At 37.0% G+C, this 18,483-nt stretch overlaps 3 protein-coding genes across 10 annotated transcripts; 1 reads left to right on the plus strand and 2 right to left on the minus strand.

Moving 5' to 3' along the window:
• Positions 1-116: 116 nt before the first annotated feature.
• LOC129294346 (thioredoxin M-type, chloroplastic-like) lies at positions 117-1,360 on the minus strand. Its single transcript, XM_054932637.1, has 2 exons — positions 1,006-1,360; positions 117-701 (listed from the first exon to the last, which is right to left on the minus strand). Exons 1-2 carry the CDS (start codon positions 1,208-1,210, stop codon positions 382-384), a joined length of 525 nt encoding a protein of 174 aa, XP_054788612.1. The 5' UTR covers positions 1,211-1,360; the 3' UTR covers positions 117-381.
• Positions 1,361-1,716: 356 nt separating this feature from the next.
• LOC129294344 (small RNA degrading nuclease 5) lies at positions 1,717-8,278 on the plus strand. Of its 7 annotated transcripts, none has more exons than XM_054932632.1 (14): positions 1,717-2,792; positions 3,002-3,058; positions 3,128-3,196; positions 3,903-4,036; positions 4,118-4,230; positions 4,903-5,031; positions 5,132-5,202; positions 5,317-5,376; positions 5,595-5,650; positions 6,377-6,437; positions 6,575-6,842; positions 7,161-7,342; positions 7,429-7,724; positions 8,019-8,278. In XM_054932632.1, the coding sequence occupies exons 1-14, from the start codon at positions 2,700-2,702 to the stop codon at positions 8,134-8,136; spliced, it is 1,707 nt and encodes a 568-aa protein (XP_054788607.1). In that variant the 5' UTR covers positions 1,717-2,699; the 3' UTR covers positions 8,137-8,278. The 7 variants fall into 7 exon arrangements, with proteins under 7 accessions (XP_054788607.1, XP_054788608.1, XP_054788605.1 ...); XM_054932633.1 differs by having other exon boundaries at positions 1,720-2,792; positions 7,465-7,724; positions 8,013-8,278; XM_054932630.1 differs by having other exon boundaries at positions 1,733-2,792; positions 8,013-8,278.
• Positions 8,279-9,261: 983 nt separating this feature from the next.
• LOC129294210 (scarecrow-like protein 1) lies at positions 9,262-11,826 on the minus strand. 2 transcript variants are annotated; one of them, XM_054932397.1, is made up of 2 exons: positions 11,742-11,826; positions 9,262-11,163 (listed from the first exon to the last, which is right to left on the minus strand). In XM_054932397.1, the coding sequence occupies exons 1-2, from the start codon at positions 11,769-11,771 to the stop codon at positions 9,547-9,549; spliced, it is 1,647 nt and encodes a 548-aa protein (XP_054788372.1). In that variant the 5' UTR covers positions 11,772-11,826; the 3' UTR covers positions 9,262-9,546. The 2 variants fall into 2 exon arrangements, with proteins under 2 accessions (XP_054788372.1, XP_054788373.1); XM_054932398.1 differs by lacking the exon at positions 11,742-11,826 and adding an exon at positions 11,279-11,627.
• Positions 11,827-18,483: the final 6,657 nt, after the last annotated feature.

The following is an 18,483-nucleotide window of genomic DNA, read 5'->3' on the forward strand; positions in this document are numbered from 1 at the left end:
CTATTAGTCATGCTTGGCAACATTTGATATATATATTTTTAATTGGGCCAGCGGAGTACCATATTTGAATGGAATCAATTGATGATCGTTTGTTTTCTACTATCACTCGAAATACATGGCATCGGTGAAGTCCGATGTGGAAAAACGGTGGATGATTTATACAAAACAAATCTTGACAGATGTTCGAATAAGAAGAGAGAAGAGACTGAACATTTTCCTCAGTGCAAAGGGAAAAACAGAGGGTATAAAGATTATCTGTGTTGAATCCAGGAAAGGAACGATCGTCCCGATAAACTAATATTAGCTCTCAATCGAAGAAAATGAGAAATAGCAACGGATCTAAAATCTCATTGCAATTCAATTCCAGTTCCTTCTTGTGGTTCAGATATCTAGATATTTCTCCAGAGTCGCGGACAAGGTGGACTTGGGGACCGCGCCAATTACGCTTTCTTTTTTCTCACCATTCTTGAAGAAGAGAACTGTTGGTATGCTCCTGATTCCGTATTGTGTGGGTATGTTTGGACTGTCATCGGTGTTGAGCTTGTAGCATGCAATTTTGCCGGCATACTCTTTAGCCAATTCATCAATCACAGGAGCTATCATCCTGCACGGTCCGCACCATGGTGCCCAAAACTCCACCAGCACTGGGGTCTCACTTGCTATCACCAGGTTATTCCAGGTCGAATCCGTCACTGCCCGAACTGCACCATTTCATTTGTACGTCACCATCATCGTCAGACAGAGAGAGGGCTTAAAGAATGAATTCAAATCCTATTGAATTATTTAATTAAAAATAAACAATTAAAAATGCAACTAGTATAATCGGTACGTGACACGCCAAAGCCATGCTCAATATATACCTTTGGCGTACCTTCGGGGTTCAAGAGACTGAAATATTGATGGGGAGTTTAGATAACAAGCCGTGTCAAAGAAGGAAATTTCTAGTTCCAAAACAACAACAACAACAATAAATGAGGTTGGGAAGCAGCAGAGTTGGCGAGCTACCTTCGTTAATTGCTTCTCGGGCATTGCAAATAAAACGGGATCTTCTGTAATTACTCGTCGTTAAGTTAAGAGAGGGGTTTGATACTGATGATTGGGATCCTTTGAAACTGGGGCGGGCAAGCTTTTGCCTCAAGGAAAATGGATGAATGCATTGAGGTCTGGCCATACCCACTGTGCTCACTCGTAAACAGTTCTCCAGAGCCATGCTTGCTTCTGTCTTTCTGCTGTAATTCTTCACTGAAATGGTTCCGCAGGCTTTTCCTCCTCCTCCTCTTGTAATTACTTGATATTTGATTGATTCCACAAAATTATATTCAAGAAATATGTCCGTAAGTGGATATCAATGCAAGATTGTGAGGTGTTCAGAAGGCTGGAATTCATGTGGACGTCATTTATTTATTGAAACCTGATCGACTCTGAAGTTTATCCAACTCTCAGATATTTTCCAAACCCATTGGAACCAGAAACACAATATAGCTGGCCGAAACAAATACTGAGAAGTAACACGTAATCCACGCATGCATTGACTTTGATTCCTAAGCGCTAAACTATCAATAATTTAGTTATGCTTTTTAACCATTAATTTCAATTGATAAAAAGACAAATAAGGGGGACAACACGTGTAAACAAACTAATGAAAGCTAGCAGTTGCAGGTGACATGATCCTCCGAGGCCAGTTGGGCCCATGCTTTTGAGAGAGAATTATAATTAGAATCAAGGGCCTTAGTGGGTGGTGACATCAAGCTTTCAAGTAGTCATCTTGTAGTTCCAAGCATGAGGGCACATCCTTTCATTTGACAGCAACCACATCTCAACATGGAATTGTGGCCTCACAACTCTAACCAACTAGCTTCACAACCAAACATGTTAGGGTTGCTCCATTACGTCATCCTGAGATCTCTCTCTGATATGGAGAGGGGCAACATGCGGTCGATGATTGGGGGACTTGTTCATGACCAGTTAGACCAACAATTTGAAGATGCCTATGCATTGCAACAAGCATTTGTGATCGTGACCAATCAGAATCGCAGCTGATGGTCCACTTCTGTTTTTGAACAAGGCTTCACATTCTCCCTTCCCAGTCAAACCTAATATTCTGCATTTCTCCGTCTCTTCTGTCCTCTAGACTGCACAAGCGTCCTCCACATCCCTTGCTCTCTGTCTCTGTCTCTGCGTCGCAGCAATCACAATCCTCTCCCGCGCTGTTTGTTCCTTCTATTCTGGTACTTTCTCCCTCGCCAATGCATTGTTCGCCGGACCAGAACCCTGCTTGTTCCTTCTATTCTGGTACTTTCTCCCTCGCCAATGCATTGTTTTTTTTTTTTTTTTTCGCCGGACCAGAACCCGAGTGCTTAACCCTTTAGGCCTTTTCCCCTTTCCGGGTCGGATTTCGGGTTTAAGCCCATTAGCGTTGAGCCCAAGTGTTACACCTTTAAGGCTTTAATTAACGCCTTCTTCGACCGATTGTTGTTAAACCCTAACGGACTCAACGGATTCGACCTCAGTTCCTGACCTTCGATTATTGGGCAAGAACCTCAAATCTCAAATCTTCGCTTCATGGTCTTTTAAGACCGGGTTTTGTTCCTAGGAAGGAATACAGATTCTAAAGAAGCATTTTCTTTTCGAAATTGCTAAAGCGGTGATTTTTATTATTATTGTTATTATTAACAAGCATCCATCACTTTCGAGGGAGAATGCCACATAGAAGTGAGGGCGTGCGTGGCGACGAAGATGATTCCACTATTGATGATCAATGCAGCACTTACTTCGATGTCTATGGCCCTCAAGTAATGTTTCCGTCTTTCTGCGGTTATATTCATCTGGAATCAGAATGCATCTGTTTTTCCTGTGCAGCTGTATAGGGTTTGGTGTTTCTTCATATCCCAAGTGAACTTGGTTAGCTAAGTGGCCATGATGCTATAGCTTTTCTTTCATGAGGTTTTGTTCAATACGTTTTGACACAACTCGGATTACTTAATCTGGCATGCTTTTCCAGGGCAAGGCTGATGTTATTTTTAAAACAACTGAGGCTAATTCAACTTTGAATCTTCAGGTAGGTTCTTATGACTACACAAAATTTTTAGTTTGATCAGCTAATTTGTCTCCGCGTTTGTGTTTGAAGCAGGACATTCAAGGACTGGTAACTTGGGTTCTTGCTGAAGGATTTATGCCGTCATGGGTTTTCATTAGGGTGATGATACATTCCTCTTCATCTTTTACTTATTTTTAATCAATATATGGGCAACAGAATATATGGCCATAATAATTTTAAGCAATTGCTAATAATATGCTTCAACGTAGAACATCTGAGTGAATACTCCATGTGGAGAATTGTAACATAGCGAGAGGTTTCATTTAGGAGCACTCTTTTGAATTAAGTTCCATGAAATCCTTTACTCAACTAACTGTAAGTCTTTAACTACACATGCAATGGCACAAGATCTGATGGTGTTGCCCTTAATATCATAAATCATCTTGTTACAGCCAGATGTTTCGTCATACACCTGTGTATGCCGTGGTTAGTTGGGAGTCCTGTAACCAAGAATCTTCTCAATAGAACTTATCCTGCTCTAGGAAACTTCATTTGACATCCTTGTTTTTTGCCTTAGATTGTTTGTCTTGGATTCTTCCTTTTCATGAAAGCCTTTCGAGCCACTTCTTTTGTCTTTGATTTTATGAATTCATTTTGGAAGAGCAAGAACATTTTGTTTTCTTATGTGGTTTTATGTCCTGTTTTGGGAAATATCTTCCTCACCGAACTACACATCAGTTTCAGCTCAACTAATCATTTGTCTTAATTCCGCTGATTGGACATGGCCTTGCTTGCAGGCACAACTTTTTATATATTATTTAGTTCATTGGGCTATAATTACTTATGTAACACTCTCAATTTGCAGAACAAACCTCTTATTCAAAAAGTGGTTATGCTCTATACACCAGGCCTGGATGCAGCTTTGTACTTGTCACAGTCTAAAATGCTGCCCTTTTTAAAAAAATTCTGTGGCAATCCGAAGGCAGTCTTAGCTCTTAGGTCTGTAGAAAAAGTGTTCGCTATTTATCTTAAAGCATGCTGTTCTTTTGGAGGGTCTCTAAATATCTATTTTGTGGTTAGCTGTGTTTCAGATGGAATGCAGACAATAGATGCACTCCTTACGTGCAAGCTGAAAAGAAAGAGGGATGAAAGTAGTTCAGTTACAGAGAAATCAACCCTGATATCTCTGCAAGGTCTTCAGACTTTAATTATGAAATTATCATTGAAATCTCCATTAGCTAAGCAAAATTAAATGCTGCATGGAGCTACTGAGAGTTCCTATTTTCTAGAGGGAGCTGTATGTGGGGAGAAGAAAGGCCTTAAATTTTAATGAAGGCCGGGTTTGAAGTATTGTGTATTCCAAGCTGTTTAATTGGCATTAAATAATATCCTCCCAATATGTCTATATGGCTTGAATTCCTTATATTGTGAATGCCTCCCTCTAAATTTTCCTATACTTGTTCTTGAGGAATATAGATTAAATGATTAGCTAGCTGTGCTCTAGCATTGATTTTGATATGATTTTTTAAGTTTTCATCACCCTTCCAATATTTAAAGGAAGAAATGTTTATATTATGATTCTGCAAATACAGACGAAGGCCTTATGATTGTCTATGCTTGTATATTTTCTTTTAAATATGATAATTATTTTAATAAAATAGAAATTATGTACCTTTTTTTTTCCTGGTTATAGTCAGTTTTGCTTGTGATACTGCTGACATGAACATTCTGACACGGAGTTTCTTTGTAAACCTGTTGTTTGCTGTTAACTTACATGATGGCATCGTTCTTCCTTGTAAAGCAATTTTGTTACTTGCAGGCTATAAACTTTGCTCACTGCCATAAGATTTGTTGTCTTCGTGCAGAAAAAAGCAGTGGTGGTACAGATAATATATCGTTTATGGAGCTTACAGAAGGCATTCCTTTCCCTGTTACATACTATACACTTACTGAGAAGGAATTTGAAGACAATGGATATTCATTTAAACAGCCAGGTGACTTCCACGCTATTGTCATTACATATGCTCATTTATATGACTTGTATTTTTGTTTGTTTATGCACTCACTTGACATTTTCCTCACCTTTTGGTTAAGGTTTTCTTGCTACTTTGCCTGCTCCTTTGGGATCTTCTCCCTATGAAATGCTGGCGCTTGATTGTGAGATGGTAAGTTAATGAATGACAATTTGGGATAAAAATAATGCTTGTAACATAGAAAGCGATGTTGACTTATGTTTTTATTTAGATGCTTTGCTTATTTGTTGTTTCTCTTTTTTTTAGTGCATCACAAGTGAGGGCTTTGAACTTACAAGAATTACTCTAGTGGATTTTAAAGGACAGGTATCTACTGAATTTTTGTTATGGTTTGCCTTCTGCTAAATACATGCATCTTTATGAGGAATGATTTTCTGGTACTATGTTAATTTCAATTTTCATTACTTTTTCCCCCATCTCAAAGGATTTACAAAAGTCCTCGTTGATTCATGAAAATAATTAATTTTTAATGCACCACTGTGGATATTTCCTCATTTGTGGAACTCTGGCTTTTATCCTTTCAGGTCGTGCTTGATAAATTGGTTAAACCATCAAACGCTATCATTGATTACAATACCAGGTGAACTGTTTGAACTATCAATAAACCACTTCAAAAGTGGGATGGTTTAAAATTTTGGGTACACAATTCCTATTGAACCTAACATATTTTAATATCACATTCTTCATTTCCAACAAATTAGTGTGCATAACAAATCGCTTTTGATCACAAAATAAAAAAAAAAAAACTTTTGATGCTTCTTTACCCTTTTGTTGCTGTGGAGTGTGGATGACTGAGCGATCTAACAGTGTGGTAGAGGGATTCTATATATGTAACAGAATGCTTCTCTCTTTCTTTTTGTCTTATCGCAGGGTTAGATTAATACTTGACCCAGATCCTCATCTCATTGCAATATCTTGTAATAAGACTTAAAATTTATTGTGTAGTTGCAAAGAATATATATATATATATATATGAACTTCTATTGAGTTGCAGATTTTTGTGAGCAGAGAAAGGACGAGGACATGTAACATTTTGCTGTTTCTTAGGGCTCTAATTCCCAGTCTAGGGCTACTATAGTCTAATTCAGATTGGAAACAAAGCCAAGACTAAAGTTTAAAAAAAAAAGAACTAACAGAATAAAACAGATGGAGGGGTTAAGAAATAGAGCTAAATATATAGTTTGATCACCTTATCATCCCAATGGATATGATTGATGGTTTTCCTTATATTCTGTTGCCCCAACCCCGTGAAAAAGAAGAGCTGATTACAAGTGTCATCAGTGAATAATAGTTGTGTTCTGTGCAGGTTTAGTGGTATAACACCTGAGATGTTAAATGGGGTCACAACAAATCTGAAAGACATTCAGGTTGTTGCTTAAGTGGGTTTTGTTCTTTCTTATTCTCGCGTTGATAATCTGTGCCACTAATTGTTGTTACAATTCTTATTCATGGCAGTTGATTTTTTTCCTGTGCTGATCTATTTTCATTTGCTTTCCATATTCAGGATGAATTTCTAAAGCTGGTTTACCAAGAGACTATTCTGGTTGGGCATTCTTTAGAAAATGATTTGTTAGCTCTGAAGATCTCTCATGATTTGGTAATTGACACGGCAGTATTATACAAACACTGCCGAGGGTCATCTCATAAAACTGCTCTGCGGATTCTTGCCAAGAAATTTCTCTCTCGGGAAATACAGCAATCAGGGAATGGACATGACAGCATTGAAGATGCTAGAGCTGCATTGGAATTGGCACTATTGAAGATCAGACATGGCAAGTATTTCTTTTGTATGCTTTAATGTTGCATCATCACATGTGATGTAAATTATAAAATAGTTTTGAGGACATATGCTGTATCTTTCAAAGTGGACGCTATCTTGTTCTGGATTCAGATACAATGAGATAAAGTTCTCTTGAATTGTGACGAGATCTGCTGGTGAAGCAGTCAGGTATCGAGGGATAGTGTTAATTCAGGCCAACACGTGTTTTTTGTACATATAGATATAGCTATCGGCTTTAACTTGGTTTGTCTTATTTTAATGTGGTCATCATCGCTGCTTTGACATGCCAGTGATTTCATTTTGTAAACAGGACCTGACTTTGGTTCTCCCCCATCCTTCATGCGGAAAAAGCTCTCTTCCATTTTGAGCGAGTCTAAAAAAACTTCCTCTTTAGTTGATAATATATCTACAGTAAAACGATATGCTTCTGAGTCGTCCAATGCGATTCCAGTGACTTCTGATGATGAAGCGCTTGCAAGGACCACCAAGGAGGTAAATGTCATGGATTTTTAGTAGGCTACATCTGCTATTTTCCTCCTGTTTGCTTACAAGCTTGTTTGATGTGTTATTGATTACAGGTGAAAAATGACAAGGTACATTTTATCTGGACACAGTTTTCAGAATTACATTCATACTTGAAGAAGCAAGCTGAGGATTCAGAGATCTTGAATAAAAGACTTGCTGAGATGATGTCACTGCTTACTTGTAAGAAGAATTCTGCTAAAGGTAAAGACATCAAGCTGAGAGCAACTACTGAATTGAAGGAAATTCTAGGTCGCATGGATGCTAGAATTGAAACTCTATATAAGTCGTTACCGTCTAATGCTATGCTGATAATTTGCACCGGTCATGGAGACACAGCAATTGTGCACAGGTAGGTGTTTCTTTTCTCATTATTCTAATTTCTGTTGGTTTTTACACATTATCTGAACGTCTTTTATTAATTTAGGGGTAAATATTTGACCCGAGTACTATTCCCAATCATTTCGTCATGTTTCATTTTTTCTCAATTGCGTATGCGGCAAGTTTTTGTTATCATAGTACGGGACTTACATCAACCTTAGTCACTGGGGTTCAGGCTGGCTGATTTACTTATTTAATTTAGATGTTTGTTTCGAATAAAAAATTGATTGTTTGTTTTGCTTGTTCGCCTGCATGAAAGACTCAGGAGAATGCTTGCCGAGCAGGGCGAAACCACGATATGTCGTGAGAAGATTGTGGAAATCCTAGAAGAGGTTCAGGCTCGAGCGGAGGTAGCCTTGTGTTTTTTAGGTGTGAAGCATTGATTATAACACACAATGAACAGAATTTGTTCTTGAGACCTTGTTGCGAGCGTCCGAAATAGATAGTAATAGTTGTGAATGTAAATATTGATAATTTTATTCAGATAATTGAATAGTAATATTAATAATTTTGTTGCTTGCCGGACACCCATCCGTTTTTTTTTTTTGGTCTCCAATTACGGGGAGGATAAAGGGCCATCAAGTGATCATGTTTTGCACTCTGTTTACTCCCTGCGTTTGTTTCTTATTTTTCTTACACTGGGCAAGAAACTCTTCACTTGTCTGGTCTTGGTTTAGGTTCAAAATAAGAATGTTATGGCCGTCTTGCGTTTGTTTTTTGGCATTTTTCTTCTTTAGGGGGAAATAAGCTTGTTTACGGATTCTGGTCGAACAATTGCTTATTAGTTTGTTGTCCTAACGGAGTTTGAAATTTTGTTTCTTCTTTTTTTTTTTATCAAGTGAATTTTTGTTTCACAAGTGTAAAAGCTGGCTGAAAGCAACTGAAATGTTATTCTAATGTTTGCTGAGCGAGAACGCTAAAGATTTTCAGGCAGTATGTTTAGAATCGGATGTTTTTATTAAAGACAAGTTGGCATTATAAATTTCCTATAGTTTTCAAGCCTAATTTGCTCCTGCTTGCCTCGCCATAGCCCGAGAGGAATGTTTTCTGGTTGTCAAGTTGAATTGTACTGTATACGATTTTATGTCTCATTTTTACTCCATTCTGTTTTTCTTAACCTTCTAAATATTTTTCATCTATTTTATCCATACAACTATTTTTAATTCATTCAATATTTTATACATATTTTTGTAGGATTTGAATGTTAGAAAGATGACTGCAATATTTGTACAAGTTTATGAAATAATTTCTTTCTATTTTCACAAGAAAAAATATAGTTTGCATAACAATTAAGGAGATTGATAAAATGTTTTGTTTAAATAGATAACTAGAAGTTGTGTAAATTGATGTGTATTTGTTTTTTTTTTTGGTTATTATAGTTAAAGACGTTCTTAAATTCCATCAGGATCAAATCATTACAAGAAACTAATTACAAAATATTTCCTTTAAAAAAAATCATTTTTTTTTAAAAAAAATTGGTACTATCTCAAAATCAAGTACACATCAAGAAGCAAAATTAATTGATGATGTTGACAAACGCCAATGGCAATAAAAGCCATAAAACCATATATAAACGGTCAAATAATTTGACACGTCTTGATTAAGCCAAGGTTGTAGTGACTTGTATATTGGTCTGCATCTGAACTACGCTAAGCCCCCTTGCTTTGGATGGGACAAACCCCCATCCCCTCCAACCAAACATGGTAAACGTACACTGATTAATTAAAGAAGTAAATACTACAAAACAAGTATTAGAATAGAATGACCCTGCCTGGTTAAAAGAATCATGCTCATCACCTCCACGCCGAAGCTACTATCAAGTTCTTGTCTTCCCACCCAAAATGAAGTGCCCCCATTTCCTCCCTCATCTTGTACCTTTCACAATACTGCCTAACGAGTTTTCGTATTGAGTCAGTCACGTGACTGCTCAATGGGGACGAAGTGAAGCCTGCCATAGCCATCCTCGCTATCCATTTCCCAGCAACTTCGTACCTTTCGATCCGATCCTCACCGTCGCATGCAACAATGTTGACAATGTCCCTCGCTAAGCATTGCCTCTCAACATTCATCCTGTCCCGACTCTCCCTGGGAAGGGTTGCATCAAGCGACTCAAAAACAGCAGAGTAATAATTGTAGGCTTCCACGAATCTTGGGAAGAAAGGGGTGGTGTTAGTGTTCACATCCTGTTCGACAACTGTTACGAGTTTTGGATTAAGGCTCTTAACCATGCGGAGGAGTTGGTCTCTCTCGTTCACTGTGGAAACGCTCTCATCGGGCATGTGATGCAGCTGGAACGCAAAGTTCACCATAAGTGCTTCACCAGGGCGACATTTGAGCATTGAAGGGGTGACAAGGGATGTCCTCGATGGCACTGCTCGAAACTCGAACGGAAGCCCCAGTACTTCTGCCAGCTTCTCAAGTCTTTCTCCTATGATCTTTAGGCCTCCAACAGATCTCTGGACAGACTCTGGATCATCAACTCCAGTCAATCTCACGTGGGGAGGCTTGCCTGGCCTTGAAGCGAGTGTTTGTAGTAGAGTTATGTATTGGCTTCCCTGGTTGATGTCAAAATCAACTATATGGACCTCGCTTTCGTCTTTCACTGCCTCTGTGATTGCACCATTTGCAGCAATGAATCCAAATTTAAAGCATGGGCACACTTCAAACAATATCTGCATTGCTGCCAGACGATCTGAAGAAGGAGGTTCCTTGCATTTCAGAGCTTTGTAAATACACTTGCCAGACTCAGCCAGGCGAGCTGCAAGTCCTTCCACCATATAGGCTGCAATTCTTTGGGGAGGATCTCCCTGAATTGAGACCATCTGACGCAAATTATTTATCATAGACGATGCCACCTCTGCGTTTCCTTCTGAAAGTAAACCTGCACATTCAAGAAGCAATTGCCTGGGGGTCCGAGGAGAGATGTGAGATACTTCTTTGTTGCTACTGATGCTACTAAGATTAGAATCTGAGGATGAAGACTCCTTTGGTGAGTCATGAAGCTGCATATTCTTAATTGGATCAGCCCACGCAGGGTCAATTTCCATGCTTTGAGCAGTCTCAAATATGTCTTCCTCATCATCAAGCAGAGCCCTCTCTAATTCCCGCAGTTTTAATCTCATTTGACCGTTAAAGTCAAGGGCATCCAATGAAATGGAAGAAGTATCAAATTGGTTATTAGCGATCATAGAAGCTCCTGAACTAGCTCTGGGCTGGTATGGAGAAGCATCATCCTGGCGAAATGAATTGCTTAAGACGCCAGAACTAGATGGTTCTATCAGTTCTTCTGCTGGCAAATCATGGAAGTACTTCTCATAACTCTGACTGGAGTAAGAATCTGTCATGTACATGCTTCTCTGCTTATCGGGGTCAAAACTTTGGGAGGACAGCCGCGGCTTAGCTTCGGTTCCCTTAAGCAAGTAGACTTTAGTATTTCTAAACTTTTTGCAGCGGAATTCAAATGAATCCAGATCTAGAGGATTATAGAGTTAGGATTTAAAGAGAATTTCTATAGACAAAGCATACCGGATTGAATTAGAAAGCAAGAAGAAGCTAATGCCCATGTGAGTCTTCCTATAGGGTTCAGAGGATGAACCTCAGAACAGGGTCAAAGGGAAAGAAAAGAAAGCTTGGGTTTATGACCCAGTAGCAGAGAGATTATAGAGAGGCCAAAACGGAAGACTGTCTCTTGATGACTCCTTTTCCTATTAGAAAATGTTTGATTGGGGGAAGGTAGGTTGAAAAGCAACAAATCAGATAACAAATCAAATAAAACGAACAGAGCAGCATGAAGAAGCACGAACTTAGAGAATTGATGGCCGACCAAATAAATACCTTTAAGAAACAAACATAAAATATTGCAGATTATATAAGCGAAAATCGGCAACCCAATAAAACAATGTTAACAGCGTCGTGTTCCAAAGGTCCATCGAAAATTAGGAAAGCTTCTATAAATCCGAGAAGTGGTTTAAGAAAATTGGAAACTTACCAACGATTTTCCCCAAAAATAGCTCCTCATTTCTCGGACCCTTTATTTTCATATGATGTGTCTGCATGTTCAAGCCAACCTGTCTGACTAAAACCATATAGCTCTCGTGAAGGGACAGTGTTAGACCGTTCATATCAGCATACTCCTCCTATTTTTTTATAAACTATTTTTACCAATGTGGTTAATATCAATACAAATAAAAATATAAGAAATAAAAGTATGTAAAGTTTTAAAAATATTTTTATACAACAAATTTAAAAAGTAATATCATATTATTTTTTCTTTTATAAAAAATAATTTTAAAAATATTTTTTAAATATTACATAAAATGTTACACCATATTTTATAAATAAAATTAAATAAATTTTTTAAAATATAGCTTATAAACAAGATCAAAGAATATTACACAGGCGAGGGGTTATGAGACATGAGAGCGTCCTAGTCGAGAGCAAATTCCTGCGTTCCCCGCTTCTAGTCACTCGATCTTGTCCGTTGGATTGAGGCCTGCAAAAGAGTCCATTTTGACTAGGTCGATGGTAATTTAGTCATTTTGCAGGAAAATGTTTGGAAATAGTTCTCCGTCTTGTTTCTCAAAAGGTTCTCATGCTTTCTTCAGTGTACACTTTCTCATAATTTGTTGCAATTAACTGTTAGTTCCAATAATAATTAATATGAAAATCGAGAAGAAAATGCACTTGAATCCTCATCGTATTAAATGTTTGAAGTATCCTGGGTAACAAGAACAACCATGTAAGTGGTGTACTTTTCAATTTATTTGTACAAACTTCTTTGAAGGGTTAAAGAATAGATACGCCTTCCATTTCATTTGTTTTTGGTAAAAGCCAATTATTTTTCAAAAAATTGGATATTCAATTTCGTATGTAAATGGTGTACTTTTCGATTTATTAGTAGTTGCAAATCGAGTTTTGTGGGATAAGTGTATCCAATGGACGTGTGGAATGAATAATTACGTCATCAATGACGAGTTAGAAATAAGGGAAATCATCTATGCTGGGCAATTTTTCATTATAGAACCAAGAGTGTAGAATCAGCACAACTTGCGTCTCTTAATATTTATGTCCCAATCATCTCTCCTTTATCTTATCCAAATGCACCCAATTATGAGTTGTGATATAAGATTTCTGCTTTCCCTCTCTCTAGAACTTTTTTTTTTCCCACAAAATGTTTAATGTTAGAGTGGTAATTTGTTATCCCCAGGTTAAATATCTTGTTCCTATTTGATAAATTCTACCCTTGAGTCAAATTGACGTGGCTGAGTGAGATCACCTTGCACTTTAATTTTCTCTATAATTTTTCTTAATGGGTATGACAAAGCACGCGCGTGCACATATATATTTTAAGTATCCGAAATATAAAACACGGCGCATCAGAACCGTTTAGTCATCAAGATTTGGGTTTTATACCTAACCAACTATAAGCTTGATTAGTTTTCACACTGTATATATGCGGTCGCTGCTACAGAGAAAGCAACAGGGAGTTAGGTGCTGAATTGATGGGTTGTATTGCAATTTTTTAATGTTGTTTAAAAATTCAAATTTAAATTTTAACACTGTTTTAGATTATCAAATAAAAAGGTGCTACCACTACTTTTAGCTTTATAATTCACCTGCATAATTAATGTTTTCTCTCTCTCTGTTTTTTTTTTTTTTTCTATTCTCTTCTCTCTCTCTCGATGAAAAGATTCCGTTGTTAGTTTGGTCATGAGGGCTCACAGGCAAGTTTTATCGCTCAAAAAAAAAGACTGTAAGAAACTGTGTTGCAATGGGTTGAACTAGTCAAAGCCCTAAATTGCTAGGCTTGATAAGGCCCATTTAATTATGGGCCGTGGCTACAAGAAAAATATGCTGTTTTTTTTTTCCTTGAGAACAGCTTTTTAAACAGGGGGGGGGGAGGCTATGTTGGTCCAGATTCTTGTATTTGCTTTTCTTAATGAATGTTTATACGGAGGAAGAGAAGTTCTTGTACAGAAAAGGAAAAATTATGTTTGCCGCCGAGCAATTCATCGTGTGGTGTGTGTGGACGAAAAGCTTCCCTTCATTTGTTGCTACAACGCTAAAGCCTGAAGGACCATCTTTTTCTTTTGGCCCCTTAGGCTGGCTCTCTCAAATATAACTGCTCATAGTTCTAAAACGCAACAGCGGCTTCCTGAAAATGAATTGAAAGACAGTGGAACATGAAAAAGCAATCGATATGCAAAATTAGCGGCCAGTAATATTTGAATTCACCATCTTCAGCGTCATCCGTTGAGCAGAGTCTAATTATACAATGATGTCCCAACGCAAGTGTGTTTTAATCCGCGTCCCTAATTCGATTATAGATAGGAACCGGTAGGTAGGATGTCGTTCTAGTGCTATATAGTAATTGTCCCCTCATTAATCAATTCATGCTTTGCGCAAAAGTGACACGAAGAAATTGCATTAGGCAATCCACATATAAGCTTATATAGGCCCATATATAGCCAGTTCTGGCAAGCAACCAGGACTTGAAATAATTTTATAATCACAGAGGGTAACATTAACATCCCCGGCACAACAGAATGGCGGCATGTTAATTTAGAATATTACAAGTGTTTACTGACTTTGATTTGAACATCCCATCATCTTCTGAAAGTTGCAGGCCGCAAGATTTGGATAGGCTTGAGTAAAACAGGGCCAATAATTGGAAACATGATAAACACCGATTGATGCTTCGCATGAGCTAGTAGTATTCCATCTGAATTTCACTTTGAACTCCACATTTACCCTGGTTTTTGTATTATAATTAAAATAATAAAAGCCCTGCTATACATACATATACACACAACAACGGAACAGTTAAAGAACTTGTGTTTGCAGTGTCGTTTTCCAGGCAATAAAGTTCTTCGTGTCTAATTTTAGTTGGTTTGGATACAGTTATGTGCTCTCCCTGGTACTGGCCATTGGCAATTATCAAGGTCCATAATCATGAAGCTCTATATCTTAATTGGTTCTTATGCATGAGCGATTGACTATAAGTAAATAAATATTAGGGTAAACTTACAATGGCTTATAATTAGTTCAGAGAATTTAATCGTTGATATTGTAAAGTGAAATTAATTAAAGAGGGGAGCTGTGTTTCAGTAGGTAAAATGTCATTATCAAATGGCACTAAAGGTATATCAAAGCGCAGAATATGGGAATGTCGCTTTAATTTGGTTGAAACTGTGAGACAAGAAAGAAAGCCAGTTGAGTAATAATTACCAACGAACTTGTGCTACGCCTATTTAAAAAATCACAATTTATCCTTGGCAGGTTTATTTGAGGTTGGTTTTGTTTTGTATGCCTACGAGCGCAAGAAATTGAACTCCGCTACGTAAAAATACACTTATAGTCTTACGGGTTACTTCATCCCTGTCGGATAACATCCTCTTCAAGTTTCAGCCAAGGCTGCTCAAAATTGAGAAAGACGCGTACATTAATTTCCCGAAACAGTCTCACAAATTCAGAAAAGCATGTGAAACGATAATAACAGCTGGTTCAATAGAAGGGATGTTCATAAGAGTCAAGGCTTTATTTTCATCCACATGCATGCATGTGACTCGATCAACATACTTGTATCAGAGAAAAGTGGGGCTGGTGAAAGTGAAATTGTCAGAGACTTTTTCCACTAACATGAGAAGAGCCCATTTCACTCTTCCCTCCTTGTGTTGGTGAAAAGTCCGAAGAAAGGGCTGCTGAGCTTTGGAATATCATTTTCGCAAGAATTAATTGAAGCTAGCATCAGTTGTAACAGAATTCATTTATTGAGGGGGACAAAAATGGTAAGCTGAGGGAAAATTAGGGTTTGCGAGCTGCCCATAAAAAGATGTGTGTGTGTGTGTGTAATATGTGCGTGATAGAGAGAGAGAAGTATGAGTACAAGATACATAGCTGGATAAGTAAATATAGTCAAAGTAGTTGGGTTGGGGAATTTGAGGTCTTGTTGATGTCAAATTAGGGTGTGGGGGTTATGATGGTGATGAAAGTGGTGGGTTGCTTAGGTTACGTGGGAAAGTGAGAGAAAAGGTATATTATGGTTTTCATATAAAGACAGTTTGAAGGAAGAATTGATGTTTGCCTGTGCAAGTAACTGAAATGTTTGCATTCACTGTTCGAAAGCTATTGCAAACCCTTCTGCTTCGGCTTCCCTCACACTCGTACATAGAGTTATAGACAAGACCAAGGAGATCCAGCGTCGACGATTATCATTTTAACTTACGGTCTAATATTCATGGGATGAACACACACAATATAAAACAAATTTTGTCCTTAGCATAATAAACTGTCAACTAAACCCGTCTTCAAGTTGATTAATCACTCATTTATTCCATTAAAAAATGTAAGGCATTTTTAATCTTTCAAGATATAATTATTATTATTTTTTAAAATATCCCTATTAAATAGATAACTTTATATTTATTCTAAAGTAAAACATTCTATTAAATAGAATAAATATGAAAAGATATGATTAGTTTGAAAATAAATAAATACTTTATTAGAGGTGAGATTCGATTAAAAATACTTTATGTTTTTAAGCAATGGAATATGAAGAATGGTATATTGTTCATACGATTGTTTACTCACGGTGGAAAGTTAAGTTTCCATTCTAAGCGCAAAGGGAAGATGGAGTTTCGATTTGTGTTGAATTAGCAATGAAATAGAGAAAAGTTCACATATGATGAATAAGAAAATTATAGACAAAGGAAATCGTATCTCGTAGCAAAGAAAAAACTTCTTATTTATACGGTTGGACGGCATGTGAAGGGTTTCTGATAAATATTGTTGTTGGTGAGCAATTACACTGCGTTTTAAGTGCGTGTAGGATTTGTGAAACGCGAGCTTTTCATTAATTATGGTCTGGTCGTGTAGAGTATACCTGCTTTGTCTTGACGGATCAATTGGGTTTGTTATTTGTGGGATTGAACCGATCGCTTGACCAGCCTAAATATTTTTATGAGTTAATTCATCTTTCATACTTCAGACCCTTGGTTTTAGCCCTCTTACGACATAGTGACAGAAAATTACTGCAATATAATGATGGGATTAATTCACAAGAATCAGACAGTAACGTTAGTATATCCTGGACAATGAAAATTGTGTATCGTCTTTTATTATTTACCTTGGAGGTCCAGCGCATTTCTCATCCGTCAGAGTTGAACTTCAAGTTTCTGTTGCAGACCTGCAGTCCTTTTCGAATTTGAGAGATCACCTCAATGTAACTTGATCACATTCTTTTCTTCGATCTTAATTGAAATTTAGTCAAGTCCTCGCACCGTTAATTTCGACAGGTCATCACATTTTGGTCTACTATTTCTGAGGGACATCCAAGTGAACGTTTGGTGCTTTCAAAAAGAAAGTATGATTTTTACAGTGTGCACACACATACAAAAGGAATAATTCTGCCGAACGATATTATTTTTTAAACAACGAGACTTTTAAAACACAGGTTAGTTAATCCATGATAATAAGGCATAAATTAACTGAAAGAATTATCGGTTTTTAAAAACATCAGAACTGCTGTACTTGGTCTTGTTAACAAGATAAAATTAAAAGCAATTTTTTTTCAGCCAAGAAATTAAAGGCAATTCAAGTTGATCATTACCAAGAAGTCAGCACGAAAGAGTCATTTTTGGCATATTCTTAAGGACCTATTTTAACCGGGCTTTTTTTTTTTTTTGAGGTATTAAAGAATAACTTATTTAATTAGACAAGTTCTATAAAAGACTCATGTAAATTATGCTTATTAAGTAATAATCATAATTAGAATTAATTATAACAAATATTTATATGAGTTGGATCTCAAGAGCACACCAGAGTCAGGATATGTACTTATATATGTAATGTAATATTTTTAGTTTTCTATTGACAAATTAATTTTAGTTTTTTTTAAATAATTCAATGTGGTAATTACATATACCTATGGACAGATATATTTGTCAAATAATTCATTGCAAATATTATCTATGATTGCATGTGATTGGAGATCAACTTATGAAAATTGTGTTTCCGCGATGTGATGGAGCAAATAGTCAATATAGGGCACCCAAGATTAAAGAAATGATCAACCCTATAAGGCAATTAAATTGAATCAATTTAATTGCCTTATCCACTATAGCCCTGGATCCATATATATCTCAGCTGCTGAAATATTTCTAATAAAAATGAGACTCGAATTGATCTGATATGATTGGCATGTTAGTAGGATGGTCTAGGTAAGATCCACCAATCGCTGATAAATAATTTTATACTACCAGTGAACTACTAGATGTTTTTACTGTTTCAGATGATGAATTTGTAATTAATATAATTCATATATTTTTTTTAGATGGGAGAGGGAGAAGAGTAACTGATTTCGTGGGGGTATGAAACCTCAATCGGTTCAGAAATGAAGAAATATTTGAATAATAGTTGCTTCACAAAGTGTTTCGATGTTTTATTTGACTTGCCATCTGCATGGAATTGAAGTATGGAAAACAAAGGCAGACGGTTTATAAGTACTTTTCTAGTTGCTACACTTACACGGCATTTGAATTAATCCTTAAGATTATAAATTGATCATGACAGCTCTTTCATCCCCATTACAGTGACCCCTAAAATCCAATGCATGTTTCTTAAGAATTGCCCGCCTTGACTCTCTCATGTTTACCCGGTTCGTTGGGTCTCTTAATTATAATTAATTAATTAATTAATCTTCTGCATTTTCACTGTTAGAGATAACTTCTTGG

Source organism: Prosopis cineraria, unplaced genomic scaffold, assembly GCF_029017545.1.
Source record: "Prosopis cineraria cultivar Desert tree isolate PC_DT_omini unplaced genomic scaffold, ASM2901754v1 PC15, whole genome shotgun sequence".
In the NCBI taxonomy this organism is placed as follows: domain Eukaryota; kingdom Viridiplantae; phylum Streptophyta; class Magnoliopsida; order Fabales; family Fabaceae; genus Prosopis; species Prosopis cineraria.